This window comes from Rhinopithecus roxellana, chromosome 5 (assembly GCF_007565055.1).
Source record: "Rhinopithecus roxellana isolate Shanxi Qingling chromosome 5, ASM756505v1, whole genome shotgun sequence".
In the NCBI taxonomy this organism is placed as follows: Eukaryota; Metazoa; Chordata; class Mammalia; order Primates; family Cercopithecidae; genus Rhinopithecus; species Rhinopithecus roxellana.
Genome location: NC_044553.1, coordinates 151,846,875 through 151,871,326, shown reverse-complemented (window position 1 = coordinate 151,871,326; position 24,452 = coordinate 151,846,875). Strand labels below are relative to the sequence as shown.

The window sequence follows — 24,452 nt, the reverse complement described above, 5'->3', positions numbered from 1 at the left end:
GTCCTATGGAGAAGAAAGAAGTAGAAATCTCAGTGATGTCAAGTCAAGGTGTGATGGGAACCCTGGAATAAGGAAGCTCAGCTGATTGAAGGCTGACATCACGCATAACATTAGAGATGTGACTCCCTCAACTCTTGAACCTACCAAAGTATCATATTGTATGTCTATGTTTATGCATATGTGCATAAACTATAAATAGGTTCCATTTAAAACAGCACTTGATTCATAAGTGTTCTGAGCACATTTAAGGTAGGCTAGGCTAAGCTATGATATTCAGGTTAGGTAGATTAAATGCATTTTCAATTTACAGTACTTTCAATTTACAACGGGTTTATGAGGAGGTAACCCCATTGTTAAGTCCAAGAGCATTTGTATATTAAATAAGGTGTTTTTAAAAAGAAACATACATAAAATAAGTTACAGACTGAGAGGCTGACAAAAATGTTATGACCAGAGGCCCACAGGAACTTAACTCTGAATTTCCCCTACTTCAGTATTCATTGATTCAGTGTTCACAGTGCCTTTATAGAACAAAACTACCCCAAACAAGAACAAACTGTACCTTGAATGTGACACCTTTATGAGTATAAAATTGACGAGACAGAGCAACAGAGTTCATTCATCAAAATAAGTTACCATTTTCCAACATACAGTATTATTGCATGAGAGTACTCAATAACTTGAGTGTCAAACAGTTCAGAACACTAAGTGCTAAAGTTCTATGGAAAAGATTCCTATAGCTCAATATTCTTCCCCAGCTAGGAGGGTAAAGCTGTCTTTTGCCATAATTTGGAGCACATGAAGGCAGGCATCAGAAGTCGAAATACAAAGCCATCAGAGTTAGAGAAGGAAAAAGTAAGTTCAAAATTGGCAGCAAAAGCAAGGTCTCACTGAATACAAGAAATCAGAAGATTGAGCCTGTGTCCCGATGGGAATTCACGTAAAGGGCCTAGGAGCAGGTTTGCAACCAGCGAACAGCGAAGGTAGATCTTAAGAAACTGCTAAGATTTTGATTAGCCACTGTGCTCACACCTTTACATTTCAGGGGTATCACCAACCTTTTTCATGCTCTCACTCTGAAAAATTATTTTATCCAATTGTGATGGTTAATTTTTTGTCAATTTGGCTAGGCCACAGTTCCCAGGTATCTGGTCAAATACTATGTAGGTGTTTCTGTGAAGATTGTAAGAGATTAACATTTAAATCTGTAGGCCTTGAGTAAAGAAGATAGTACTTCAAAGTGTAGATGGACCTCATCCAATCAGTCGGAGGCTTTAAAGACTGGCTTTAGCAAAAAGGGAATTCTGATAGAAGACTGTCCTCAGAATGGGACTCCAACTCCTTCCTGTGTCTTCCTGCCTACCAGGCTGTCCTGCAGATTTATGACCTGCCAGCTTCCACAACCATGAGCCAATTCCTTAAAATAAACCAATCTCTCTCTCTCCATATATAAATGTGTATATATACACATCCTATTTTTTCTGTTTCTATGAAGAACATCGACTAATACATCAATATAAATTTTGAGATAGAAATGTAAAAATACTAAAGTAACAAAACATTAGCCCTCTAAGACCTGTAAGCTAAACAAGGAAGGGGTCTATCTGGGGTATACTGACCTCACACAATAACTGGCACATCACAGGAATTCAGTATTTGTTGAATGAATGAATATTAGCAACCTTGTATATCTACAAACAATAACTTCTATTTATTGACTATTGTTTCAGGTACTATGTTGAAAGGTACTTTATCTTTCTTTCTTCAATGTTTTATTCCCACAACATCCCTTCAAGACAGCAATTTTAAGTCCCCATTACAGAGATAAGAAAACCAAGGCTCAGAGTTGAACTATGTTGCCCATGATAACAGCATAATCAACAGCTAAGACAGTTCAAAGATGTGTATGATTCTTCAAACCTCCCAGAAGACTAAGAGAACATAAAATAGGAGATGTACTGACTCTTCACCTTCTTAAGTGTAGTCATTTAAAGAGGCAAAGATAAGAAATGGTTAACACAGTGAAACCCCGTCTCTACTAAAAATACAAAAAACTAGCCGGGAGCGGTGGCGGGCGCCTGTAGTCCCAGCTACTCGGAGGCTGAGACGGGAGAATGGCGGGAACCCGGGAGACGGAGCTTGCAGTGAGCCGAGATTGCGCCACTGCACTCCAGCCTGGGCAACACAGCGAGACTCCGTCTCAAAAAAAAAAAAAAAGAAAGAAAGAAATGGTTGTACTTCTCACAGCAAATTGTGAAGTGTGGCATGGCAGTACTAATAGAACATAAAAACCATTTAGCTAAACTTACATTACCTCACAGCTCCACATCTAATCTTTTAAGGGTGTTATCACTAGATACATTCACTCCCATACAGTAACACTTAATGTCACCCTTTGAGTCACTAAGTCTGACCTTTCACAGCAGTTCTCAGTAAATTTTCATCAGCTTTCAAGATGTTTAGAAAATAATATGCACACATATTACCAAGCACAAATAAGTATTTGTTTTATTTAACACTTAGGCAGAACATTTTTCACTATACATCCATATAATGCACACTACTAAAAAAGTGCAAAATATTCATCATAAACAAGAGGAAAGTGAATACCACAATGGTTGCATCACTCAACTAGGTAATCTTGCTCTCGTTAACAAAAACACAACTTTTTCTGAAAGTTTTTTGGATGTTAACAGCTGTTCAACATCTTCTTCCATCTAATTCTTTCTGAACTCCTTCAGGTTGCCTAGCACGTATGCAGCTGGTGTTAAGAAGGTCGTAAAAAACACCACAAGTCCAACAGCCATTTCCTGGAAGAGAAGACGAAATGCGCTGCTGAGTATGGCTTCCTGGACCAGTGACTTGCTGCCTAACAAAAAGTACTTTAAAAAACATTTTGAGCAACTAGACCATTGTCCTAGAAACAAGAACTTAAAATGCTGAAATCTAAAAAGCTGAAAATCGATTCATGGATCACCTGATTTTTTTTTAATTCATTTTTCATCTAACGGTTCTCCGGTTCCAACCTTCACACTGTGGAATTTTGATGCGGCCCAGGATTTCCACCATTTTATCGAAAATGTTAAATCTTGGCAGTGCCGAGGACGTCCGAGGATGGTAAACCGTTCCTCCGCGAAACCACAGCCCCGCCCCCGAGCCAGGTGCCGGTAAACGGTAACAACGAAGGAGGCCCAATCCCCGCGCGGCCCTCAGGGTCCCAGGCTTTCTGTCCCTGCGCCTGACGACAGCATCCTCACTGCGACCCTCTCCCAGGAACCTCCCCCAACGGCGGCCAAGCCACAGGAGCCTCCCACGCGAGGCCTGCAAGCCCTGTCCTCCCTTCTTCCCACCCGTCGGGGGGCCCTGCCTGGGCCACGCGCTTCCCGCCCGCCTTGTCCGCGCCGCCATGATGGCTGGGTCTCAACTCACGGCAGCAGAAAGGGGCCGCTGACGCGGGGGCTCCGAGTGGGCGAAGCGGGGAGCCGGCTGCAGGCCAAGCAGAGCCACGTCGCGGTAGTGGCGGCGGACAGGACAGCGCCCACGCAGGAGAGGCATATCGCGTCAGGTAAGACAAAGTCAGGCGTGGACAGCACAAGTGAGGTGCGGCGAAGTAGCGCGAACTCCAGTGAGCGTGAGGCAGCTGGTTTGCGCAGGCGCCCCAGCCACGAGGGGGCGCTCTGCCCTCGCCCCTACCCCGCCCCTTCTGCCCAGCACCCCCTGCTCTGCCCCACCTCTTCCACTCACCACTCTTTGTTCTGCACTGCCTTTTCCACTCAGCACTCCGTGCTCTGCCACACCTCTTCTGCTCAGCACCCCCTGTTCTACCCCACTTTTTCTGCCCAGCACCCCCTGCTCTGCCCCACCCCTTCTGCTCAGCACCACTTGCTCTGCACCGCCCCTTCCATCCTGCAACACCTGCTCTGCTCCACTCTCCATTCTGCACACCCTGCTCTGCCCCGCCTTTTCCACTCAGTGCCCCCTGCAACCTCCCAGCCCTCATTCACCTCACTTTCCACCCACGTGTCCTATCCTCTCCTAAACTCTCCTGCCACCCTCCCCTGGGCCCCAACCCTACCTCACACTAAGTATCTCTTTTCTGCTGGGTAAACTGAGGGACTTGGCAGCCCTACTCCTTCCCTTTGTCTTCCTCTCTACCTATACTTTATATACCTCTTAACATGCCCTGGCATTGGCAGAGTTTATAGCACACTGTTCTCTAATGCAAATTAAATACTCCATAAAATGTCTGTAGGTTCTTAACACTGAAAACCAAGAACAAATTTCTGTAGTCTGCTGATGATATAAAAAATATTCATGGCAGGGTCAAATGAGTGTTTGGACCCGGTAGAAAAGGTGATTTAATTATCTGTCACTAAGGCTAATTTTCTTATTCTTTTGTAGAGACGGGTCTCACTGTGTCACCCAGGCTGATGTCAAACTCCTGGGCTCAAGCCATGCTCTTGTCTCAGCCACCCAAAGTACTGGGATTACAAGCATGATGCACTGTGCCCAGACTCTCTTGAGGGAAAAGTAAATATACTGTGATTTTTAAATTTAGTACTGTAATAAAACTTTATCCACTACAATGATTCTGTGTCTTCACATTATTTCTTTTGGGGGCCTATTGCGCAAGTAACACTAGGGTTTCTTTGAATTGCTGTTTCTGCAGCTGGTATCTTCCTCTTTCTTAGATTTCGTTTTGCTGTAGTACATCCTTAAGCAGTTCTTTCAGGAAAGGTTTGCAGCTGATAAAGTTCCTCAGCCCTTGGAAATCAAAATATATATATTTTGGTTTCCATTTAAATGCTAATTTGAATGGTTATAGAACTCTGGGCTCAAAATCATTGTCCTTCAAAGATTTTCAAAAGGCATTGTTCCTTTCTTTTCCAGCACCTAGTGAGCTGATAAGAAATAAAATGCCAATATAGTTGTCATTCCTTGGAGTGCCCTCTTTTTTCCTTTTGGGAATCTTTCAGGCATTCCTTTTTGTCCTTGGAATTGTGAAGTTCCTCCAGGATACTGTTAGATATGGGTATTTTCCCATTCATATGGATTAGCAGTGGGTAAGACCTTTCTATCTGAAGTCATGGTTCTTTAGCTCTGGGAGCACTATTCCTGTTTATTTGCTTCTCTCTGTTTTCTGTGTTCTCAACCTAAAATTCTTATTGATGGACATTGGCCCTTCTTAGCGGGTCACCTCTGTCTTTCAGCCTTTTTCTCACTCATCAACGTTTTGTCCCTTGTTCTACATTTTGCAAGATTTCCTTGACTTTTTCTTCTAGCCCATGATTTTTTATTTTAGAATTATAGTTTTAAAACATACTATTTTTTGCTTTTACAGTCACCTGTTAGTATTTTATAGATGCTATCACTTTAGATTTCTTTCACAATATTAATCTGAACTTTTAAACAGTTATCTCTATTCCATGAACTATCTGTGTTTCTTCTAGGGTACATTTTATTTATTCATTTTGAACCTGCTAGTTTTATTCAAACATCTTATGATCCTTGGTTGTCCTTTCATGCTTATGAATATGAAGAAGCAGGTCAGTTACTTTTGTTCCTTTCTGTTACTTTCTCAATCTGTTCAGGCTGTTAGAATACAACAGACTGGGTGACTTACAAAGGACAGAAATGTATTTCTTACAGTTCTGGATGCTAGAAATTCAAAATCAATGTGCTGATAGATTTGATGTCCAGTGAGGGCCCACTTCCTTGTTCTGGTTGTGTCTTCATATGATGGAAGCAACAAGGTAGCTCTCTGGGGCCTCTTTTATAAGGGCACTAATCCTATTCTTGAGGGCTGTGTTATGATCTAATTGCTTCCCAAAGGCCCCACCTCCTAACTCTGGGGCATGTCTCACCATGTTGCCTGGGCTGATCTTGAACTCCTGGCCTCAAGCAATCCACCTGCCTCGGCCTCCCAAAATGTTAGGATTACGGGAGTTAACCACCAGGCCCAGCCCATGTTACGTTTCCACTGGGCAACTGTGCTCTGGAATCTTACCCTAAGCAATCAAGGACCTGCATGAACCATGGTTAGCCACCTCCCTAACCTCATCTCCTTGTTCTCAGTCTTCCCTTGGCTTATCCTGCCCAGTCACACCAGGTAAACTCTAATTTTGCCTTAGATATCCCCAGATAATAATTTGAGCACCTCTAGGTTACATGAGTCCTGTAAGAAATGATTCAGTGCAACATTGCTCTGCTTCCTGACCACAGTTGTTAACACTACTTGATTCAAATATTGGACCAAAGAGAGGGCTGGGACCCAGTCTGTTGGTTGGGATGGATGTTGTAACTTGGGAGCCATGTTTTTTTTCTACCTAGCAAGAAAGCCCTTCCACAGTGAGTTAATAATGCAGCCAAGCTGCTCAAAGAACCAGATGTAAGAGCCAGAGGGAACATCCTATCTGTGTTCAAAGCCCTGGTTCTCCCTATTCTGAAGTTAGGACACTTTCCTCTCCTTGAGTTCTGGGCCTCTCTTTATATGCTTTATGATAAATCCTGCTTTGGGCTTAAACTAGGTGGTGCTGGATTTCTATTGCTAACAACAAAAGAGCATTAAGAAAGACAGTATTAGTCAAGCCTTTTTTCTTCGAGTAATACCCCATTTTAAATTTTTACAAAGCAACAAAAATTCTGAAGTAAAGTGAGAAAGAGCTCAATAATAGGCAAGCTTGACTGCTTTAATCCTAATCTTGAGAAGTTTAGAATAGAGTGCAGTTCAAGTGAGATTTAAGCATTTTAAGTCTTTCTCTGGGACAAAAGCCTTAAGACACTTTTGACAGTGGTGACTCCAAATTCAGCCACAACACAGTTAAGCTCCCTGCCACCCACCCCCACCCCAGGAGACAGCTCTTTTAGATGCTCAAGTTACCAATACAAACAGCATTCCTCAGTTTAATTTCTGCAAGTCACAAAAGACTAGCACTGTTAACTCAAATCTCTACAATTTTCAATAAATTGTATAGTGGGCTGGGATTCAATGTGTTCTCAGTGACCCACAATGCAAGAACTTCCTTCTGCAGTTATATAAAAGGACTTAATTAGAGCTATAGCCTAGAGATCAGGTTTTCTGAGCTGTATGTACACAATGAATGAGAAAGACACCCTTGCCCACTTACCTTTTTTTAATGTGATTTTTATAAATGTTCATGTTCTAAATAAACTGGTGTTAAAGTTCTAGAAAATTATATAATGAATTAAGATTGCACTACCTCAGCCCCAAATACCTCGAATTCATTCCTCTCTAGAAAAACATGTTTAATTCTCATTCAAGAACCAAAGGCTCCAGAACAAAAGTCTCTGAAAAACAGGGGAGAAAAAAGCCAAAAGCCTTTGAGGAACAAAGTGCCTGTCTTCGTATTTGTGTCTGTCTTTACAATTGCACAACCTCAATGATCAAGATACTCAGATAAATAAGCAACAAAAGCAGAAGAGTTGCAAAAGTGGGAAACACATTCAGGTTCTGCAACTGGCAACATCAGTAACACACTTGGATTGTAAGCACAACAGTAATAGAAGATGATATAGGAAGACATGCCCCTTGCTCCCCTTTGCCTTCCACCATGATTGTAAGTTTACTGAGGCCTCCCAAGCCATGTGGAACTATGAATCAATTAAACCTCTTTTCCTTATAAATTATCCAGTTTCAGGTAGTTCTTTATAGCAGTGTAAAAACAGACTAATATAGAAAATTGGTAACAGGAGTGGGGTACTGCTATAAAGATACCTAAAAATGTGGAAGTCACTTTGGAACTGGGTAATAGGCAGAGGTTGGAACAGTTTGGAGGGCTCAGAAAAAGACAGGAAGCTGTGGGAAAGTTTGGAACTTCCTAGAGACTTGTTGAATGGTTTTGACCAAAATGCTGATAGTATGATATATGATAGCATGCTGATAGTATGATATATGGACAATGAAGTCCAGGCTGAGTTAGTCTCAGATGGAGATGAGGAACTTATTGAGAACTAGAACAAAGGCCACTCTTGCTATGCCTTAGCAAAGAGACTGGTGGCATTTTGCCCCTGCCCTAGAGATCTGTGGAACTTTGAACTTGAAAGAGATGATTTAGGGTATCTGGCAGAAGAAATTTCCAAGCAGCAAAGCATTCAAGACGTGACCTAGCTTTTTCTGAAAGCATACAGTCATATGCGTTCACAAATGGATGGTCTGAAATTGGAACTTATGCTTAAAACAGAAGCAGAGCATAAAAGTTTGGAAAATTTGCAGCCTAACCATGTGGTAGAAAAGAAAAACCCATTTTGTGGGGAGAAATTCAAGCTACTGGCAATAAAACTTTGTATAAGTAAAGAGAGGCCAAATGTTAATAGCCAAGACAATGAGGAAAATTTTTCCAGGGTATTTCAGAGATCCTCACAGCTGCCCCTCCCATTACAAGCCCAGAGGCCTAGGAGGGAAAAATGGCTTCATGGGCTGGGCCCAGGACCCTGTTTCTCTGTGCAGCCTCAAGACATGGTACCCTGCGTCCCAGCCACTCTAGCTCCAGCCATGGCTAAAAAGGATCAAGGTAGAGTTTGGGTCATTGCTTCAGAGGGAACAAGCCCCAAGCCTTGGAAGCTTCCATGTGGTGTTGGTCCTGTGGGTACACAGAAGACAAGAGTCAAGCTTTGGGAGTCTCCACCTAAATTTTAGAGGATGTATGAAAACTCTTGGATGTCCAGGCAGAAGTTTGCTGCAGGGGTAGAGCCCTCATGGAGAATCTCTACTATGGCAATACAGAAGGGGAAATGTGAGGTTGGAGCCCCCACACAGAGTCTCTACTAGGGCACTGCCTAGTGAGCTGTGAGAAGAGAGCCACCATTCTCCGGAACCCAGAATGGTAGATCCATGAACAGCTTGAACCGTGCACCTGGAAAAGCCACAGGCACTCAACACCAGCCTGTGAAAGCAGTCATGGGGCCTGTATCCTGCAGAGCCACACAGGAACAGCTGCCCAAGGCCTTGGGAGCCCACCTCTTGCATCAGTGCGTCCTGGATATGAGACATAGAGTTGAAGGAGATTATTTTGGAGCCTTAAGATTTAATGGCTGCCCTGTTGGGTTAACTATGGCATGCCCTTGGCAGAGAGGAGAGGTTCATTTAGATGGTGGGGGAGGCCTTAGAATTGTATTTTTGGTTTACATTCACTGCAGCCTTGAACTCCTGGATCCAAGCAATCCTCCCACCTCAGCCTCCCAAGTAGGTGGGACCACAGGCATGCATCACCATGCCCAGTTAATTTTGTTTTTTGTAGAGACAGAGTCTCACAATTTTGCCTAGGCTGATGGTCTCAAACTTCTGGGCTCAAGCAATTCTCTTGCCTCAGCCTCCCAAAGTGCTAGGATTGCAGGCATAAGCCACCACACCTGGCACCTTTTCATCTTTTTTTTTTTTGAGATGGAGTTTCACTCTTGTTGCCCAGGCTGGAGTGCAGTGATATGATCTCAGCTCACTGCAACCTCCGCCTCCTGGGTTCAAGTGATTCTCCTGTCTCAGCCTCCCGAGTAGCTGGGATTACAGGCATGCACCACCACGCCTGGCTAATTTTTGTATTTTTAGTAGAGATGGAGTTTCTCCATGTTGATCAGGCTGGTTTCGAACTCCTGACCTCAGGAACTCCCAATCCACCCACCTCACCCTCCCAAAGTGCTAGAATTACAGGCCTGAGCCACCGCTCCTGGCCACCTTTTCATTTTTAAATTTCACATTCCTCCTTTTCTCCTGAATTACATCCAGATATTCTTCAATGGATTTCTGTTATACTGACATGAAAAGATTGGCAGTTGGGGTCCAAAAGATTAAAGGTCAAATTCCAGCACTATCATTTACTAAGCACATAGCCTCAGGAAAACAATGCATATTTCTCTTAGAACGTGGATATGGAGGTTAAATCAGATAGTAGGTGTATCCATTATTAGATTCAGTGTAGCCTGAGGCTGCATCCTTATGTATTTTAACTTGGGCCTAAAGGTTTCTTGCAGGCCAGATGTGGTGGCTTACACCTGTAATCACAGCACTTTAGGAGGCCGAGATGGGCAGATTGCTTGAGCCCAGGAGATTGAGACCAGCCTGGGCAATATGGCAAAACCCCATCTCTACAAAAAATACAAAAATTAGCCAGGTGTGGTGGTGCACATCTGTAGTTCTAGCTACTCAGGAGGCTGAGTTGGGAGAATCATCTGAGGCTGGGGAGGTCAAGACTGCAGTGAGCTGTGATCATGCCACTGCATACCAGCCTGGGCAACAGAGTGAGTATCTCAAAAAAACCCTATCTCAAAAAAAAAAAAAAAGTTTCTCCTACATAGTGAACTGTAACCTGACTGGATGTATAAACAAATTGTAACCTACTTTTGTGCTAATGAGAGTTTTGGCCAATCATAGGTGGCCAACTCTTAAAACCATATTCAAATAAGGCAACTGCCAGGCTGTAACCAACCCAGGTGTTTCTGTAGCTGTCATGAGCAGTACAAGGTCAAACATAACCAGGTCCATGCACTTTTGTGTCTTTCTACAAGGTCAAACATTTTCTGATGCGTATTTAGTCATGAAAGCCATGAGTTAATAGAGTAACCAAACAGGCAATTCTTCTTATTACTTCCCGTTCACTCTAGTCAGAGCCATGGGGGCACAGGCTCAAGTCAATCCACAAGTCAGTCAATATTGCAAACATACATAGTAGTACGCTTAATGTGTAAATGTCATAGATTAAAATTTCCACATAAAAGTAAAATTTAACATCAGAAGAAAATAGTAAAAGGGGTTAACAAACCAGTCCAAGGAGAGTGACACAGACAAGCAGAATGTCCTGAGATAATCCAGACAGTCATCAACATCTTTCAAGGAAAAGTCTGTGATTTGGGCAGAGCCTTCAAAGGCAAAAGCCAGGTGCTGACCACGAGTAACAGAAAGACAGTATCTGTTAAAATGGCCGTCAACAGCTGATCAAGTCCTGCTAAAGTATTTGAGTCATCTGGTGAGGGCTGATAGTAAAGGGTTACAATCTTATCTGGTTGGGGGTTGTCTCTCTGTGAACATCTGTACCTTGTTGGCATTTTGCCTTTTGAAATATATGATGGAGGTGGGCGTGGTGGCTCATGCCTGTAATCCCAGACCTTTGGGAGGCCAAGGCGGGCGGATCACAAGGTCAGGAGATCGAGACCATCCTGGCTAACGCAGTGAAACCCCATCTCTACTAAAAATACAAAACATTAGTTGGGCGCAGTGGCGGGTGCCTGTAGTCCCAGCTACTCGGGAGGCTGAAGCAGGAGAATGGCGAGAACCCAAGAGGCAGAGCTTGCAGTGAGCTGAGATCATGCCACTGCACTCCAGCCTGGGCGACAGAATGAGACTCCGTCTCAAAGAAAAGAAATATATGATGGAGTCTTTTTCTAAGATGGCGTTACTTATGTCAAGGATGTGCTATATAGTAACTCATCTCCATTTTCTGTACATCACTTTCCTTTTCCTATCCATAAATATTATCAGACTCCATAGCAGCTCTACAGTCACTCTGAACCTCTTTTGGCTCAGGGGTCTGCCCAATTCACAAATCATTTTAACCAAGTAAACTCTATTAAATTTAATTTGTCTAAATTTTTTTTGTTTTGTTTTTGGGTTGTTTGTTTTGTTTTGTTTTTTGAGACAGGGTCTCACTCTGTCACCCAGGCTGGAGTGCAATGGTGTGATCTCAGCTCACAGCAACCTCCACCTCCCAGGCTCAAATAATCCTCCCACCTCAGCCACCTGAGTAGCTAGGACTACAGGCACATGCCACCTCACCTAGCTAATTTATGTCTTTTTTCATAGAGACAGAGTTTTGCCATGTTGCCCAGGCTGGTCTTGAACCCTTGGGCTCAAGAGATCCACCCACCTGGGCCTCCCAAAGTGCTGGGATAACCGCCATGAGCCACTGCACCCAGCTGTTCAAGTCTTTTGTCATTCCTGTTTGGTTGTCTTGTTTTTACTAAAATGTAAGCATTCTTTACATATGCTGGATATAAGCTGTTTTTTGGTTTTATATATTACAAATATCTTTTTCCATTTTATGGCTTGTCTTTTCGCTCTATTGTATATGTGTTAGTCCGTTTTCGTGTTGCTATAAATACCTAAGTCTGGGTAATCTATTTTAAAAAGAGGTTTAATTGGCTCACAGTTCTGCAGGCTTTACTGGTGAGATCCTAGAAAGTTTATAATCATGGTGGAAGGCAAAGGGAGAGCAAGCAGTATCACATGGCAAGAGATGGACTGGTCAGTGGCGGGGTGGTGCACACCCTTTTAAACAACCAGATCACCGGTGAATTCAGAGAACTCATTCATCCCAAAATGTCACAGGATCCTTCACGTGCAGCTTCGCCAGCTGGAAACCTCTGTGGCCGGCAGCACCTCTGCTTGAGTTTTGTTCACACCTGCTGGGCTCATTCTGCCCACTCAGCCTGGCAGGCTGTGCTCAGCTTGCACTACCAGTCTGGATCCCATGCTTGCCAAGGACAAGCCAGGTGCAGAGCAGTGAGGGGTATGTGAGTGAGCCAGCACGGGATCTGGCCACTGCACACAGCCAGGTACGCTGGCTGCTGTGGTGGGGTGGGCAGCTCCAGGCACTGGCACAGACGCCGGCTGTATGCGAGGCTGCAGCTGGACCAGACATACCCACAAGCAGCTTCCACTGTGGGCACCAGCGTCTGGACAAGGCAAACACAGTGGCACCCAAAAGCCTGGAAACACCAGGAACCACAGAGCCCCCAAAGAGAGTGCTATAGCATGTCACAGCCCTAGTTTGGGGAGCCCTGAGGTCTAGGCTCCCAGAAGGGCCGCAGCTCTTCTCTCCTTCTTGTCACCCACAGCACAGCAAGCAGACGGGTGTGTTTTGGGCGGGGGGCATGTTTCAGCCCATTTGTATTAAAGCTCTTTCAATCCCATCACCCCACTCTAGCCTGCAACTCCTGGGCTGGCCGAGCCCCGCCACTGCTTCCTATCACGTGATGCAGTAGCCCAGCACCCGCGGAGGGCAGGAGGGCCATAGTGTTACAACTCTGGCTTGGGGAATCCCGAGGTCTGGGCCCCAGAAGGTTCGCCACTCTTCACTCACGTCTGGGAGTATGTCACCACCCACAGCTCAGCGAGCCAGTCAGGAAAGTGTTACAGCTTCTTTCACTCCCGCCGTTTGAAGGTTCGCGAGTTCTTTTCTCATGTCCAGGAAGAATAGGTTACATGGACAACTGCAGGGAGGATAAACAAAGTGGAGAAGAGTTTTATTGGGCAACCAAGCAGCTCTCAGAGGAGACCCAAAGTGCCTACTCTCAATGAGTCTCTGAGTCAGGTTGGGCCTGGAGGGGTGGGGGGGTTATTGGCACAGAATGAAGTGCATGCTGATTGGTCCATGGGCAGGAGGAAATGCATGCTGATTGGTCTGTGGGCAGGCCTGGAAAAAGCACCACTTGATTGGCTGAAAGGCATCAAGAAGTTCTCACTCCAAGTCATGGACTTCACTGGGAACTGGCAGCCTGGCTCCCAGGCTTCAGGCCATCTCTGGTTTGAAGATGGGGTTTCACCAGGGACCCGTGCCTTCCTGCCTAGGAACCTGTCTGCCTCCCACCACCATCACAGGGGGATGGTGCTAAGCTATTCATGAGGGATCTGCCTCCATGATCCAAACACCTCCCACCAGGTCCCACTTCCAACACTAGAGATTACATTTCAACATGAGATTTGGAGGGAACAAACATCCAAACCATATCAGTACATTTTGATGCACTTAAGTTCATATTTTAAATACAGTTGAATCTATGAATCTTGTCTTCGTGATTAATATTTTCTGTGACTTGTCTTTTCTTCTCCAAGGCAATGAATATTTTCCAATATTATTTTCTAAAAGCTTTATTAATTTTATTATTTGTTAATTTAATAATTTTTAAGGCCATGCGCAGTGGCTCATGCCTGTAATCCCAGCACTTTGGGAGGCCGAGGTGGGCAGATCACAAGGTCAGGAGTTCGAGACCAGCCTAGCCAACATGGTGAAACCCTGTCTCTACTAAAAATACATAAAATTAGTCGGGCATGGTGGCACGCACCTGTAATCCCAGCTACTTGGTAGGCTGAGGCAGGAGAATCACTTGAACCCAGGAGGCGGAGATTGAAGTGAAGTGAGCCAAGATCGTGCCATTGCACTCCAGCCTGGGTGACACAGCATGACTCTGTCTCGAGGAAAAAAAAAATGAAAATTGAATAATTATTAAGCACTTCTTAATTAAGCATCTACAAGGTACTTATCACTGTTCTGGGGTTTTCAATCCTCTTCACCTTTTAGACTTCAGGAAATTCAGAAAAGTGCATGAAAACAGGATTGTTACATGCAGAGAAATAGGGAGAGATAAAATTTATCTTTTCTCCTTAATTTTAAAAACCCAGCTTCCATCCTGTATTTCCAGGAAGAAGAGTCTGGGAATGGGCTTCAGTGGATGGTTATGTATGGTAGAAAAGGGGGTACAAAGGAAGGAAAAGACTGGAGTGGCAGAACATGGAATATACCATGAGATGTTTATTACTGATTTTCAGCATAGATGACCAGGTAGATGGGATACCATTCACTGATGGAGGGAGCGGAGAAAGGAACAAAACATAAATTCAGGACTTTTGGTTGCAAGCCAAAAGTTCACTGTTTTTACCCATTTCCAACTAACTTAAGATAAAAAGAGGTGTTAGGGCAACTCAATGGCTTCTAAAAATGAAAAGACCAGTGGTGGGTTGGTTTCAGGCCCAGGTAGGCCCAGGTATTCAAATAATGTCATGACTTTTCTTTCTCTCACCTTCTGTTTCTTTGTTTATGGTCTTCCTTCTTTCCTACTGCACATGGCTTTCCCCTCATTGGCAAACAAAGCCAATTCACATGTCCTTTCGAGTCATAATCCCAGAGAAATAGAATAAGAAGAAACATCTCTGAGAGTGTGGCAAAAATTTCTAGAAAAGGTTCTGGTTGACTTATTTGTGTCATATGGCCATCCAGATCTATCTGATTCTAGAACCCATGCTGTTAACCACCACTTAGTACCATCTTAACACTAACCTTTAAAAAAATGTTTTCACTCTGTCTTCTTATTTAGATTCTAAGCTCCTCAAGTACAAAGATCCATTTATTGTTTACCCCTAGCATGTAGTACCGTGCTTGGCACATGGTACTAGAATCTTTAAATGTGTGTCAGACTGAACTAAAATAAACATCTAAATTCTGATGAGTGTGTAAACTGAGCTAATTCAGGATGTCAAAAGTACAGCTAAATGGTATAATAAGGAAAAAGTGAATGAATTAAAGGGTAGAAAAAAATCATGGATCACTTACAAATGGTTTCTAGATCCAAACAGTCTACTAGAAGTCTCCAGCTGTGCAGACAGACAAAAGGACAAGGTGAAACCAGAGACCTTACTTGGCTTTTCAGAAAGTTTTAGATTTCCACATCAAAGGCTGTTAGAAAAAGTGTTATCCTGAAATTACTTACAATTCTATTGTTGTTGATATCATTTTTAATTTTGTTTTTTAAACTTTGGGAAATAGAATCAAAGTCAAGTAATAAAGGTTAGTAATAAGTGTAAATGGTGGGGACTGATCTAACATTTTCATAAATTATAAGGAAGCAGTGTTTACACACCACTTTTTAGTTTCCTAATCATAGCTTTTTCAGTTAATGCAATACAGTCATCCCCCATATACTATATACATGGGATTGGTTCCAGGACCCACCGCATATACCCCAATCCAAGCATACTCAAGTTTGCCTGTCCGCCCTGTGGAACCTGAGTATAAGAAAAGTCGGCCCTCTCAATAGGGTGTTTAGAATCCCGTGTACCAGCTTGCATTGATTGACCCGCACAGTTCAAACCCGTGTTGTTCAAGTGTCCACTGTATTTAGCAAATTAAGACAAAGGCAAAATGATGGAAAATAATAGTAAATGGCTTTAATTTAGATAAGGTTCACTTATGCCTTTGGGGAAGTATAAAAGTGTGGAACAAGAGGTGGACACTCAGAGGTAGTCATAGACTCCAATTAGATGGACCTATTTCCTTTGTATTTTCTCACTTTTCCATGCATTTCTTGTCTATCTCCCTGAGGCTGTATATTCAACTGAAGTGACCCTTACCAGCTAGAGGGGAATTTCAGGCAAGGTACTGCTACAATCTCTGCTAGTCTCCAGACCTTCAAGGACTGGGTAAGAGGGTGAAAGGGGGGAGATGGGTAAATAAAATGAAGTAATACAAATTGGAAAGAGCTATCCTTTTCAAGGAAGTAAGGTGATGAAGAATGAGGGTGAAGAAAATACAAATCTGAAGCAAGCCCAGAGGAAAACAACAATGATAGTCTCCCACTGAATATGAAAAGCATAAAATAATGGAGGATCAAGAGATGGTTAAAAACACATCACAAAATTCCAAATTGCTCTTATCCTTCGAAGCTTAAAGGCAGTTTCAGAACAAAACAAAACAAAAAACTGTGTGACACAAAACTTGTTTCTCAAACAATGGGTAGAGATTGAAAATGCAAATACAATACTTTCAAATAAATTCCCAGAGTTGCTAAGGTCTATCAGAGGAAACGGTGTAACGGTGCCTGGTCACCGGGTTCAGAATGCCTGGGTTCTGATCTTGGCTTGCCTACTTGTTAGTATTTCTGAGCCTGTCTCCTTGACTGTAAAACAGCGATAAAAACACCTATCCTGGCTACCACAAAGGGTGGGTTTGGCGTTCAAATGAAAACCATGTATCTCTTTTGAAAACGACAGTGCCCCATAAATATAGCGTTCCTGTTACTGCATCGCTTAAATTATTGCAAACTCCCAAACAAGGGGCATCTAGGGAAGAGCAACTTGGCTCTCCCACATGGTGACTGTGTGTTTTCATCAATTTTGTCCTTTGTTTACAGGGGTTTCTTAAGGAAAACTTTTCAGTCTCTTAAAGATTATTTTTTAACCTACTACACAAGTAGCAAGGTGGTGCCTGTAAAAGTACCATGCAGACAAGCGCTTACGATAGACAAGTGCTCACTGCCAAGAAGCAGCCACCGGAATGCCAGGACTGTCAGCAAGGACTTTCCGCGCAAGAGCAGTTCTCTTCGAGAAAGATGCACTCATTGCATGCGACCACCCGAGGGATGCCGGCCGCCGAACGGAAACATGAACTGGTGGAAATGGCCATCCCGTGACGTAGTAGTGACACGGTTCTCATAACTCTATTCTGATACATTTAATAATGTGTCGCAATTCGCTGGAATAAGCAGGATGTTGCCACAAGCTGCAAACTCCCACCGACCCAACACCCCGCTCCCACGCGACGACCAAGAATAATGCGCGCGCACTCGGCTCCCACGGCTCCAGCGAACGCACCGCCCCCCACGCGGCCCGACGCGCGCGGCGACGTCGGGTCACGTGACCCTGAGCGCGCCACGGCAGGGGAGGACGGGGGCTCCGGCCGGCTCCGCAGCGCCGCGCAGGCGCCCCAGGGCCGCGCCGAGCCGAGCCCCTCCTGCTCCCTCTAGAAGTCAAAATGGCGGAGAGGGGAACCTGGAGCAGTCCCGGAGCCTGAGCCACTGACAGGAGAGGAGAGGGCGGCGGCGGCGGTGGGAGGAGGATGGCTGGGGGTGCTGGCGCCAGTGCGGACGGCGGTGCTGGTGGCGGCGGCGGCGGGGGCGACGGCAGCGGTCCCAGCGGCAGCAGCAGCGGCGGGAGGAGCCTCCGGGGTGAGTGTCCCTCGGTGTCTCTGAGGCTGTGGAGCCGAGGCTGTGTCTGGTGTGGCGCGGGGCGTCCGGGCGAGGAAGGGGCTGTTCCTAGGCGTGGGGGTGCCGGGGCTGGGGCCGAGCCGCAGCGGGAGGCGCTGGGGCGCCGGGCGGGGAGGGGCGAGTCGTTCGTCTGGGGCTGAGGCGCCGCGGCGCCGGACTGGCCGGTCTCTGTGCGCTCCGAGGGGCGGGCTGGAGCGCGCCGCCGTCCCGGGGGCAGGGGAGCGAGGTGTGGCGCTCGCGGCGGGGAGAGCGACCCGAGGGAGCCGCGACGGTCGCCCGGCCGGCTCTGGGCTCCGGGCTCCGGGCGCCGAGGGGCGGGACCCGCAGCTCCCAGGACGCGGAGAAACCGCTCCCGAGACGGGGGCGCGTGTTTACCCGGGTGCGGGGTTGCGACCGCCGGGGGTGGGCGTGAGAGTGGCCGGCGGGGACTGGGAAGGGAGCAGGCCTGTGGACTGCTACTCCCAGGGGAAGTTAGATTGTCCGGGTAAGTTACTGTTGCGGAGTAAACCTGGGATTGAGCTTTGACAGGTTGGGAGGGAGACAATACCGAGTGTTTGATAAAGAAGAGGAGGCTGTGCTTGTTGGACTACTTGAATGGCAAAAAGTGTGCATATTTCATTACCTTATTTGCACAGTGCTTGCTAGCTTTACCCCGAGGGTGAGAACTTTCTCACCGTTTTTGGAGAAACTCTGAGGAGTGTTGTTTCTCCTTTGAACTACAATAGCACGTCTTCACATACCAGCACAGATAATAAGTACTCTGGAGTGGGCCTGATTTACAGAAGTAGTCTTGGTTATCTTTACCAGAGCACTGTTTCCTTTGCGAAAACATCTTACTATAACGAGAAAGTAGACATTTTTACAGAATTACTTAGCTTTTTCAACTAACAACCTTTTTTGGGGGGGGGAGTGGGGTGGAGACGGAGTCTCGTCCTGTCACCCAGACTGGAGAAGAGTGATGCGATCTCGGCTCACTGCAACCTCCGCCTCCCAGATTCAAGCGATTCTCCTGTCTCAGCCTCCCAAGTAGCTGGGATTACGGGCGCCCGCCGCCACTCCCGGCTAGTTTTTGTATTTTTAGTAGAGACGTGGTTTCACTATGTTGGTCGGACTGGGCTCGAGCTCCTGACCTCTGGTGATCCGCCCGCCTCGTCCTCCCAAAGTACTGGGATTACAGGTGTGAGCCACTGCTCCCGGCCTGGTCAGCTAACAATCTTTTGTCCCGGAACAGCGTCTGTTTCCTTTAGATTGCTGAAATGAATTGCTTTCTTCCTGAAATGTGGAAGAAAGACTTGAAATTGCTTTGTAAGTATCATACGTTGTTAATAGCAACTGTTATTAGACTTGTCATGGAATTTTGGAGTCAGAAAAACTTTTAGAGATCTGAAGGTGTGAATATTGTTTTAGAGCCGGAAAACCAGACCCAGAGAGGCGAGTGACTTGTGGATCCTACAGCTGGCGATGGATTAGACTAAAACTAAGATGTGGGCTTCTACGCCCCATTTAGAGAGCTCGTTTTTACTACACTCCTGAGCTGCTTACTCTTCATTGATTGCATTCTTCACCATTCACTACCCACCCCTGGTTTTGGTGTAATAAAGTTGAAAGCGAAAATAAAAGCTTCTGTCTCATTCTGACAGCTACTTCGAGTAACTGATGAAAAAAAAATGTTTTCCCCCTAACCTGAACTTAATAAAAACGGAGTGATATTTTATTTGGAGTTTTCTTAGGCTCGTGACTACATTTTCACCCAGTTTTAGCGTGGCTCATTCTTGCATGAATTCAGTAAAACTCATAGGTCAATATTCTGTCCCACAAAACCTGATTACTATATTGTTTTGTGTCCCAACACCAGCATTTAAACAAGGTTTTTGTATCAGACTCTAATTTTAGGATTTAAAACACCTGTGTTGATTTCTAGATTACACTACCTAGTTTCCATGTATCATCTTGTTGAGTCACAACATTTTTATTTATTGTGTCACAGGTAAACCTTCGGAAGTGCAGTAATGCCAAAGTTATTCTGGTTTCAGGTTCTAGTCACTGAAGCTCACACATCCAAAATTACATACATGACTGTTGAAAGTCTGCTTTTTGTTTTGCATTAGATGAATGATGTGGAAGAAGGGAAAGAAACATAATATTAGGTTTGTGCAAAAGTAACTGCGGTTTTTGCCGTTGATATATAGATTTTTCCCTCACATTCTTATTGGAAAGATTAGGTGTACCAACATGAGACTCGAAGACAATCTAGTGAGTTCTGCTAATGCAAAGAATGCTGTTGGTATACAGGGTAGAGAGAAATGAGTGAGACCCCAGGAGTCCAAAGAACGTGCGACAGTTGGGACTTGAGCTGGCCTATGAAAATTTAGGTTTACCGAGAGATTGTAGCAATTACTTTGTGAGGAAAAAGCGAGAGTGTAAAGTGAAGATTAGCTTAGGGGGAGGGAAATAGATGAAGACCAGGATGAGCTGACAACTGAATTTCTTGAGGAGAGTGTTTTCCTTAGGAAACTTCAGGCAGTTGGAAAGCTATTTGTCTGTAGAAGAGTTTGAGTGCTGAATTGAGGAGATTTCTACTTTTATCCTGTTGTGCAAGGTATAGAGAGCCTTTGAAAGTTTAGAGGCCAGGGATTACTGTAGTAAACCAGGAAGGTAAATCTGTTAATGATCTACAGGTTAAGTTAGAGTGACGAGAGAATAGAATGAACCAAGGAAGACAGTAGCTGCTGTAGTAACCCGAGTATGAAGAGATCCCTTTAGACCCAGATAAAGTCAGTAGGAAGGATATGGATAGCAGAAACCTGTGTGCTTAATTGTGGTAAAATACACATAAAATTTACCATCTTACCCATTTTTAAGTGTATAGTTCTGTGGCATAAGTACATTTACATTGTTGTGTAGCCATCACCACCATCCATCTGTAGAGTTCTTTCATTTGGAGTTTTCTTAGTCTCATGACTAGATTTTTCTAAACTGAAACTCTCCATTTTCCCTTACCCCCAGACCCTGGCAACCACAATTCTACTGTCTCTCTTATTTTGACTACTGTAAGTACCACATATAAGTGAAATTATACAGCATTTGTCCTTCTATATCTGGCTTATTTCACTTAGTATAATGTCATCAGGGTCCATCCATATTGTAGCATGTGTCACAATTTGCTTTCTTTTTAAGGCTGAATAATATTCCATTTTTACATTTTGTTTGTTCATCCATTGATGGGCACTTAAGTTGCATCCACATTTTAACTGTTGTGAAAAATGCTGCTGTCAACATGGATGTAAAAATATTCGAGTCTCTGCTTTCATTTCTTTTATGAATTTTATAGCCAGAAAATTTTACATTCTCACTAGCAGTGCACAAGAGTTCCAGTTTCTCTATATCCTCACCAATTCTTGTTATTTGCTGTTTGTTTTTTTCCCAATATTCATCCTAATGAGTATTAAGTGGTATTTCATTGTGTTTTTGGTTTGCATTTTTTAAAAATGATTGGTGATGTTAAGCATCTTTTCATGTGCTTATTAATCTTTGGTTTCTTTTTTAGAAAAATATCTATTCACATTATTTCCCTGTTTTCTAATTAGGTTTTTTTTGTTGTTGTTGAGTTGTGGAAGTTACTTAACGTATGCTGAATATCAATCCCTTATCAGACATGATTTGCAAATGTTTTCTCCCATTCTGTAGGCTGCCTTTTCACCCTGTTGATAGTGTCCTTTGATGCACACAAAGTTTTCAATTTTGATGAAATCCAGCTTACCTAGATTTTCTTTTGTTGCTTATGCTTTTGGTGTCGTAGTCAATAAATCATTATCAAATCCAATGTCAGGAAACTTTTCCCCTATGTTTTCTTTCTTTTTTAAAGATAGGTTGATTCTGGCTCTGTCACTCAGGCTGAAGTGCATTAGTGTGATTATGGCTTACAATAGCCTTGAATTCTGGGCTCAAACAGCCCTCCCATCTCAGTGGGATGGGAGGGCTTTTTTTAGTTTTTTTAGTTTTCAGTGTAAAAATTTCAGTTTTAGTTTTTTTTTTAGTTTTCAGTGTAAAAGTCTTTTGTCTCCTTCGCTAGGTTTATTCCTAAGTATTTTATTTTTGATGTGATTTTAGATAGGATTCTTGTCTTAATTTCTCTTTTGGATTATTCATTGTTAATGTTTAAGAATGCAACTCATTTTTGTGTGTTAATTTTGTATCCTACAACTTTACTGAATTTATTAGTTCTAATAGTTTTTTTGTGTGTGTGGAATCTTTTTTGTGGAATTTTCTACATATAGGAGCGTGTCATTTGCAAACAGTTAATTTACTTCTTGCTTTCCAATTTGGATGCCTTTTATTTTTTTCCTTGCCTAATCTCAGCTGGGACTTCCGGTACTGTGTTGACTGGAAGTGGTAAAAGCAGTCATCCTTGGCTTGTTCCTGATGTTAGAGGAAGCATTTTCAGTCTTTCCCTGTTGAGTATGATACTAACATGAGTTTTTTATATAAAACGTTTATTATGTTCAGGTAGTTTCCTTATATTCCTGGTTTGTTGAGTGTTTTAACAGGTGTGTTTTAAGAAAAATCATTTGTGGGTGCTGAAAAGAAAGAATTTCTAGCCTGGTGAGTGAAAGAGTCCTGGTGTCATTGACAGAATAATATATTATGAAGTTGATGTTTTAGGCATCATCTTTGTACATTTACAGACCTGTTTTGGTTGAATAAAAATAATACTATAGTTATTTAGTGGGGAAAACTGACATTACTCAAATAATTATGCAAACGTATGTCTGAATAACTATAGTACAAACTAGGTTCACATTTACATTTCTAGCATCTAGCACAGTGCCTGGCACATGGGTATTCACTGAAGTTGTTAATTGAATCAAGAAGCAGAAGACTAAGGTTTAACCCTGTAAAGTAAAAAACATATTGTTTATTATATAATTTTTAATGGAAATAGTTTATTTTTTATTTTATCACTTTTTAATTTTCATGAGACAGAGTCTCACTTTGACACCAGGCTGAGTGCAGTCATAACTCAGTGCTGCCTTGGCCTTCTGGGCTCCAGCGAGCCTCCTGCCTCAGCCTCCCGAGTAGCTGGGGCTACAGGCAAGTGCCACCATGCCTGGCTCATTTTTGTTGTGAGAGACAGGGTCTTGTAGTGTTGCCTAGGCTTTATTTAAAAACATTTTCCTGTTAACCCAGTCCTGGTACAATGGTAATAAAGCAAAATCATAGTTCACCACTCTAGAAAAATTAGGCAAGTGACTTTTTCTAAAACAGGTACAGTATCACTATTAAAGTGAGATAACAGTTTTTCTTTTGACATTTTTTTCTTTTTTCTTGAGACGGAGTCTCGCTCTGTCGCCCAGGCTGGAGTGCAATGGCGTGATCCCAGCTCACTGCAACTGCTGCCTCCCGGGTTCCAGCGATTCTCTGCTGCCTCAGCTTCCCAAGTAGCTGGGACTATAGGTACGTGCCACCACACTTGGCTAATTATTGTATTTTTAGTAGAGACAGGGTTTCGGCCCATTGGCCAGGCTGATCTCAAGCTCCTTACCTAAGGTTATCCACCTGCCTCAGCCTCCCAAATTGCTGGGATTATAGGTGTGAGCCAACATGCCTGGCCCAGTTTTCTTTTTAGGTGATTGCTAGTGGAAGTTAGTTATCAGAATCCAAAGTTTCAGAAAGAGGCTTTATTTATTTTATATTTTCGTTGTTTTAGACAGGGTCTTGCTCTGTCGCCTAAGCTGCAGTGGTGCAATCATGGCTCACCACAACCTCAACTACCTGGGCTCAAGCAATCTTTCCATCTCAGCCTCCTGAGCAGCTGGGACTACGGGCATGGGCCACTATGCCTGGCTAACTTGTACTTTTTTGTAGAGATGGGGTTTCACTGTGCTGCCCAGGCTGGTCTTGAACTCCAAGACTCCAGCAGTCCTCCAGCCTTGGCCTCCCAAAGTGCTGGGATTATAGGTGTGAGCCACCATGCCCAGCTGAGGCATACTCTCAAAGTTTTCAAGTGTCTGCTGATTCCAGATGTATAATGACATTCGAACATTCAGCACTTATTTGCAGAACAAGGTCAAGATTTAAGAACCACCACATTGTGGTGGTTTTTTTTTTTTTTTTTAATTTTAAAATTTTGGACAGTTTGTAAATTTGACATCACAAATTGAGTCTTTCAGATACCCTTACTATTTCAAATAATACAGTAACTTTAGAAACATAATATACCTAGTTTTATAAATTGACATTAAATCCATGTCATTGTGTGACATGTGAACATTATGTTAAGATTGAAATAGATGAGGACACTTGGAATAGATAGGAAACACTTTAATCCAATACACAGAACATTCTTTAAGTGTACAGGATTCAAAATAGTTCCCTTTTAGAGCATCGTTGGGGTTTTTAGGTATAATTGTGATATAATAGAACACTGGACTGGAAATCAAACCTCCATTTACATTCTGACTGATGTTTATAGTTTTATGATCTTAAAGCGAGTCACTTAACCTCTCTGAAGATTAATTTTCTCATCTGTTAAAATAGGTACGGAAATCTTGCAGCTTTTCTACCTTGTATATATTTTTTTACTCCATTCTTTTCCTCTCTATTGCCACTCCCTTATTAGTCTGGACTACTTATTAAACAGCCTGCCAGCTAAGTCTCTGCAACTTGTTCTCTCACTGTACCTCTCCATC

At 43.5% G+C, this 24,452-nt stretch overlaps 3 protein-coding genes across 5 annotated transcripts in view; 1 reads left to right on the top strand and 2 right to left on the bottom strand.

Annotated features, from left to right (window-relative positions):
- UNC79 (unc-79 homolog, NALCN channel complex subunit) overlaps nt 1-17,367 on the bottom strand; it is a 366,916-nt gene extending 349,549 nt beyond the window's left edge. The window contains exon 1 of the mRNA XM_010384517.2: nt 17,017-17,367. The gene's annotated coding sequence lies outside the window, so the exon portion shown is untranslated. The remainder of the gene's footprint in view (nt 1-17,016) is intronic.
- LOC104679055 (cytochrome c oxidase subunit 8C, mitochondrial) lies at nt 2,483-14,132 on the bottom strand. 2 transcript variants are annotated; one of them, XR_004057240.1, is made up of 3 exons: nt 14,071-14,132; nt 13,089-13,218; nt 2,711-2,810 (listed from the first exon to the last, which is right to left on the bottom strand). XR_004057240.1 is itself a non-coding variant. In XM_010384516.2 (2 exons), the coding sequence occupies exons 1-2, from the start codon at nt 3,553-3,555 to the stop codon at nt 2,718-2,720; spliced, it is 219 nt and encodes a 72-aa protein (XP_010382818.1). In that variant the 5' UTR covers nt 3,556-3,642; the 3' UTR covers nt 2,483-2,717. The 2 variants fall into 2 exon arrangements, 1 of the variants encoding a protein (XP_010382818.1); XM_010384516.2 differs by lacking the exons at nt 13,089-13,218; nt 14,071-14,132 and adding an exon at nt 3,430-3,642 and having other exon boundaries at nt 2,483-2,810.
- A 92-nt stretch (nt 17,368-17,459) lies between the features above and the next one.
- Nucleotides 17,460-24,452, top strand: part of BTBD7 (BTB domain containing 7) — a 113,927-nt gene continuing 106,934 nt past the window's right edge. Inside the window, exon 1 of one of the 2 annotated variants that reach the window (XM_030930116.1) lies at nt 17,460-17,724. The gene's annotated coding sequence lies outside the window, so the exon portion shown is untranslated. The remainder of the gene's footprint in view (nt 17,725-24,452) is intronic. The other variant, XM_030930115.1, reaches the window with a different exon arrangement.

What these genes read in the sequence shown, in the direction of transcription:
- LOC104679055 (XM_010384516.2), bottom strand. Translation starts at nt 3,555, where the DNA reads ATGCCTCTCCTGCGTGGGCGCTGTCCTGTCCGCCGCCACTACCGCGAC. An exon ending in AGCGGCCCCTTTCTGCTGCC is followed by an intron (nt 2,811 to 3,429) that starts GTGAGTTGAGAC and finishes CTTCTCTTCCAG; the next exon opens with GAAATGGCTGTTGGACTTGT.